This window comes from Cnephaeus nilssonii, assembly GCF_951640355.1.
Source record: "Cnephaeus nilssonii genome assembly, chromosome: 3".
Classification (NCBI taxonomy): Eukaryota; Metazoa; Chordata; class Mammalia; order Chiroptera; family Vespertilionidae; genus Cnephaeus; species Cnephaeus nilssonii.
The window spans coordinates 56529465-56535464 of NC_137074.1; the positions used below are offsets into that span (position 1 = coordinate 56529465).

The 6000-nt window shown below is 58.3% G+C and overlaps 1 protein-coding gene across 1 annotated transcript in view; it reads left to right on the forward strand.

Annotated features, from left to right (window-relative positions):
- The window catches only part of SEMA5B (semaphorin 5B), a 123070-nt gene extending 118297 nt beyond the window's left edge, over positions 1 to 4773 (forward strand). The window contains exons 14-22 of the mRNA XM_079767104.1: positions 1148 to 1291; positions 1495 to 1642; positions 1760 to 1985; positions 2166 to 2384; positions 2897 to 3067; positions 3171 to 3320; positions 3577 to 3621; positions 4049 to 4254; positions 4487 to 4773. Of these exons, the coding sequence (XP_079623230.1) occupies positions 1148 to 1291; positions 1495 to 1642; positions 1760 to 1985; positions 2166 to 2384; positions 2897 to 3067; positions 3171 to 3320; positions 3577 to 3621; positions 4049 to 4254; positions 4487 to 4645 (1468 nt within the window). The 3' untranslated portion in view covers positions 4646 to 4773. The remainder of the gene's footprint in view (positions 1 to 1147; positions 1292 to 1494; positions 1643 to 1759; positions 1986 to 2165; positions 2385 to 2896; positions 3068 to 3170; positions 3321 to 3576; positions 3622 to 4048; positions 4255 to 4486) is intronic.
- Positions 4774 to 6000: the final 1227 nt, after the last annotated feature.

Below are 6000 nucleotides of genomic sequence, written 5' to 3' on the forward strand. Positions count from 1 at the left end.
GTTTGCATGGCTACTGTCTTTACCTGGAGTGGGGCATCCCTAGCCAGATGTTTGCACTAAAGGGTGGAAACCACTTCAGGGCTTTACAGGCAACTGGACAGGTAGCTGAAGTCTGAGGCAGGAAACATGAGCACTGGGGGAGCTTCCACTTTAGTGGGAGAGAAGTTCTGCCTTGTGAGAACTCTTGACACAAAGAGGAAGGCTGGACAGACTTGGGAATCACCCCTGGACAGATCTTAGCCTCAATAGGCCTTACTGTCCCAAACATGAGGGGCAGCATGGGATGGTGGTAAGGCAGGCAGGCCTGGCGCCAGTCCTGGATTGCCACTGTCTGGAGGTGTGACCTTGGCCAAGCCACCTAACCCCTCTGAGCTTCTCTAAGTGGGGGGTCAACATCCCACCCCAAGCGGCTTATAGGAGGTGATATATATAAAGTGCCTGCACACTGCCTAGTACTTGGGGACCTCATGAAGTGGTTATAACAAGTAACCCACAATTCTGGACCCTCGTAAAATAATTTAATTAGTACATTTATTAATTTAACAGTCTAAAGAACCTGATGTAGGAATACCATCATTATCCTTACTTTAAAGATTAGCGTATGATGAGGCACACAGAAGGTTTCAGTCACTTGCCCAGGCTTATGCAGCCAGTAAGCGGTAGAGCCAAATTTTGAAAATTGGAGTCGAAGTAGACAGGAGTGAGTGGTGCCTAAGGTTGGAGCAAAGCACTTGTGGTGGTAGAGCAGGAGAGGGAGCATGGGTTTGAGTGCAAGAATTGGCTAACCAAGAAGGTTGAAACCAAGGTTGCAGATTGGCAAGGTGATTGGGGCCATTTCTAGAGAATGTGTCCTTTTGTCCCTGTGAATAGAACCCATGTCCTATCTCTGTACCCTTAGCCCTGAGCACAGTCTGATATGTGCAAGAAGGCTCTCAACACATGTTTGAGGATAGATGGATGGATGGATGAATGGATGGATGGATGGATGGATGGATGGATGGATGGATGGATGAATGGATGGATGAATGATGAATGAATCACTGTCTGGCACTTCCTGACAACAACAAATCCGTCTGCCCAGATGTAGACTAGATCAGAGAAGCTAGGGCTCAGGGGTCATCTGTCTCTGTCTCCTCCCACCCCACAGGAATGGGGCGTGGACCACGTGGTCGTCGTGGGCCCTGTGCAGCACCACCTGTGGGATAGGATTCCAGGTCCGCCAGCGAAGTTGCAGCAACCCTGCTCCCCGCCACGGGGGCCGCATCTGCGTGGGCAAGAGCCGGGAGGAGCGGTGAGCTAGTCTGTGCTTGGGGGGTTCTGAGAAGCTAGCCCTGAGGTCCCAGACTTTCCCGGCCTGGCCTCCTAGAAAGCGGCTGGGGTTTTCCAGGTGACCCAGTGGACTCGTCCTTCATAGTTTGCACTCCCAGTGCCGCTTAGTAGGGAAGGGGGCGCTTGCTCCCTAGAGGGCTGAACCCCTCCCTTCATGCCCCTCAGGTTCTGTAACGAGAACACGCCCTGCCCAGTACCCATCTTCTGGGCATCCTGGGGCTCCTGGAGCAAGTGTAGCAGCAACTGTGGGGGCGGCGTGCAGTCGCGGCGTCGGGCCTGCGAGAATGGCAACTCCTGCCCCGGCTGCGGTGTGGTGAGGGCCGGGCTGGACTCGGAGTCTGTAACCTACAGGAGGGTGGGCCGGGCGGGACCGCGGGGCAGGCCTGGGGGCTGCAAGGCTAGGAAACAGCCCCAGCTCCTATCCCCCAAGGAATTCAAGACGTGCAACCCGGAGGGCTGCCCCGAAGTGCGGCGCAACACGCCCTGGACGCCGTGGCTGCCCGTGAACGTGACCCAGGGCGGGGCGCGGCAGGAGCAGCGATTCCGCTTCACGTGCCGCGCGCCCCTGCCCGACCCCCACGGCCTGCAGTTTGGCAGGAGGAGGACGGAGACCCGAACCTGCCCCGCAGACAGCTCGGGAACCTGTGACACAGACGGTACAGCCCGTCCCAACCTCCCCACCGGCCTCCCAGCTTCCCCGGCGCAGAGCGAGGGGGCGGGGCGGGGGCGGGGCCAGGGGCGGGGCGGGGCGGGCGGGGCTGGAAGCCGGAGCGGAGCTCTGGGCGGCACGGTTCGGAAGAAAGCCCTGTGGCTGAAGCCAGTCCCCCCACCCTCAGCCCTGGTGGAGGATCTGCTGCGCAGCGGGGGCACCGCCCAGCACGTGGTGAGCGGGGGCTGGGCCTCCTGGGGCCCCTGGTCGTCCTGCTCTCGGGACTGCGAGCTGGGCTTCCACGTCCGCAAGAGGACCTGCACAAACCCCGAGCCCCGCAACGGGGGCCTGCCCTGCGTGGGGGACGCCACTGAGTACCAGGACTGCAACCCGCAGGCTTGTCCAGGTAACCCTGTACTAAGTAATCCTGGGACACCTCCACCCAGGGAACCCCCATCTAGGAGACTCGCAGGCCACAGCTCATGCTCGGGTGACCTCTTCTCCCAGCCGTCTGTGCAAGGGCCCCAGAGCAATAGTCCTGAGCAAGGACTCAGCAGCCACGCCCATAGAGCAGAGCTTTCCTCACCTTCCTGTCACTTTTCCCTCTCCTCCAGTGGGTTAGCCGGATGAGGAGCTTGTTTTGAGTTGGTTTTCGATGACCTAGCCCCAAAGGGACCCCTCCCCCCCACCCCCACCCCCCCGCCGGTTCCCCTCTCTCTCCGCCAGCCTGCCTTTCCCCCTGCCACCCCTGACAGGGAGGGGCCTCTCCTTGCAGTGAGCTGTGGGAGTCGGGGTGGAGCGGGTGTTGAGGTCTGTGTGGCCCAGGGCAGAAGTGGCCTTGCCTGGGAAGGGACGGAAGACTGCCTCGGGGCCCTGTCTGCACCTGCAGCTCCCCTCACACACACTATCCCCTTGTAGTGCGGGGCGCCTGGTCCTGCTGGACCTCCTGGTCCCCATGCTCAGCCTCCTGCGGTGGTGGCCACTATCAACGCACCCGGTCCTGCACCAGCCCCGCGCCCTCCCCAGGCGAGGACATCTGCCTGGGGCTGCACACGGAGGAGGCACTGTGTGCCACGCAGGCCTGCCCAGGTACTGAGTACACCCGGCCCGGGCTGGGGAGCACCATGGAGCCCTCCAGTCCCCACCAGAGGGTGCTGGGGCAGTTAACCTCGTCCCAACCCACCACCCACAGAAGGCTGGTCGCTGTGGTCCGAGTGGAGTGCATGCACTGAGGATGGAGTCCAAGCCCGCAGTCGGCATTGTGAGGACCTGGTCCCAGGGCCCAGCACCTGTGCCGGCAACAGCAGCCAGAGCCGCCCCTGCCCTTACAGCGAGATTCCCGGTAGGTCTTCCAGCCAGCCCCTTCTCACCAACATTTCCCACTGAGCCCCAACTTCCTTCCCTTTCTGAAGCATATACCCTGGGGGGTGCAGGATAGAACATCGGGGTGGGAGGCAGGTAGCCCCAGGCCTATCCCACAGCTCAGTGCTGACCCAGGGGTCCTCTTAAAGACACACCTAGCCCCAGAGGGACCCCTCTTGCCCCCCCCCCCCCCCCCGCCGCCTGCCCCAACACCCTCTTTGCTTGTCTTCCTGCAGTGATCCTGCCTGCCTCCAGTGTGGAGGAGGCCACCGGCTGTGAAGGTAAAAGGAACCTTCCCCCCGCCCCCCCCCCCCCACACACACCTTTATAATACTGTCCTCTACCCCTCCTCCTCCAGGAGGAGACCCACCTTACTTTGAAATTTGGGACCTCTCCACCTCCCACTCCAGATAGACTAACCTTGTGGAGGTTCCCCACTGCTTCAGACCATGTGGAGGGGGCTCTGGGCAGTTTCATTCATGCCCCCCATCTAGGAGGTAGTCATCAAGTCTGTACTCAAGAAGTCACAAGTCACCCAGCTCCACATCCTCTGCTTGCCTCTGACCCAAGCCATAGGTGGTCCTGTTTCCATTGGCTCTGGTCTCAAAGCTCTTCCTTTATGTCTCTGAGCCTCCTGTTGGGAGCCAGTTGGGAGGCTGTCCACCGCACAGTGGCCCGTTCCTTACCACTTACCGCTCCCTCTCCCAGGGTTCAGTCTCATCCACCTGGTAGCCACGGGCATCTGCTGCTTCCTGGGCTCTGGGCTGCTGACCTTGGCCGTGTACCTGTCCTGCCAGCACTGCCAGCGCCAGTCCCAGGAGTCCACACTCGTCCATCCTGCCACACCAAACCACCTGCACTACAAGGGTGGGGGCACCCCTAAGAATGAGAAGTACACACCTATGGAGTTCAAGGTGAGAGCCCTCCCATAGAAGCAGAGGGCAGGGTGATGGGTGCAATGGTTCTGGCTCTAAGGTGGGCTTACTGGGCTGGGCACTTGGGAGGGAGCAATGGTGTTGTGAACAGGATACTACATCAGCAGTTAGAATGTCCTTTCATTGACTGGCTCCTGATCTCCTTAACCTGGCTGACCGCTTACCCTGTCTGTCCCTTAACCCCTTCTTTTGTTCCTTCCTTCTCCCACAGACCCTGAACAAGAATAACCTGATTCCTGACGACAAAGCCGGCTTCTACCCATTGCAGCAGACCAATGTGTACACAACTACCTACTACCCCAGCCCACTGATCAAACACAGCTTCCGGCCCGAGGCCTCCCCTGGACAACGGTGCTTCCCCAACAGCTGATACCACTGTCCTGGGGACTTGGGCTCCTTGCCTTCCGGAGGCACAGAGCAGATGGAGATGGGACTGTGGAGCCAGTTTGGTCTTCTCCTTCTGCACCAGGACAAGAACTTGCTGCCTTGCCCTGGGGGGGTCCCATCCAGCTTCAAAGAGCTCTGGCTGGCAGTGACCATGGGAGAGAGGGCTGGCTTCAGGCTGGCACATGGCTGCAGTTCCAGCTCAGCCCAGGTCTCTCATGGCCTCCTTTCGACTCACCGTCATGCTCACCTCCCCTGCCATGTCTGGGTTGTGGACCTAGCGGGCATGTGAGGAATTGGAGAGTAGAGATGGCAGGAGGGCAGGCTCTTAGGTTTGGGTTGGAAATGACAGCCGTGTAGCCATCATGGGCTGAGTCTGTCCCTCTCTGGCTGGCCCAAGAAAGGGCCTGGGCTACAACCTGATTATCTCTGAAAGGAGTTAATCCAATGGCCTCAGAAGCTCTGGATTTTCTGCTCAGGGCTGGGCCATTGTGGTGCTGCCACAGTGTGACAGAGGGACCACGGCTGGCCCAGGGTGCACATACCTCTGGTCAGAGGCAGTGAGGGCTGAGGACTGAGGACTCATCTTTGCTGAGAAGCCCTTTAATCTGGGCTGGCCCAGACCTCAGCCTTGTCCTCCGAATGCATGGGAGGTGGCCCAGGAGAAAAGGAGGCAGGAGCCCAGCCGCCATGCCGCTATGGAGACTGTCTTCCAGTCGCTGCTCAAAGAGCTATTGGCTGAGACCTGCTTGGGAGCTGCTGGCCCCTCCTCTGTTCAGGAACACACACACACACACACACACACACACACACACACACACACACACACACACACACACATGATCACAACCTGCTACAGCAACAAAAAGGATGCTGGGCTGTGGCGTTATTATTAAAGATGATATCCAGTCTCCAAATGGAACTTTGTCTTCGTGCATATGCGTGTGGGCTCCTCTTGGGATGGTCCAGTCAGAGTGGCACACTGGGGTGACAGATGGTCTGCTCAGGCTGGAGGAAATGACCCAAGCAGAGTGTGACTTTAATAGAGGATATCTTTCCATTTGTGAGTACAAACACACACGTCTCCTTTTGGAAAAGAGAGTAGGGACAAACAAATCCACAAGTGGGAACACAAGGTATGCCAGTGGCAACACGACAGGAGAAATTTCTGCCCGCTCTCTTAGCAGCTCTTGCAGAGCGGGAATGTGTGAGTCCAGCAGGGGAGAATTGATGAGGGTTATTTTATGAGGTTGTTACAATGCGGAGTTTAATAAAATCAAAATTGACTGAGAAATGAGTAAAGCTGTGAGGTGTAAATGAGTAAACCTGTGACGCCCCATG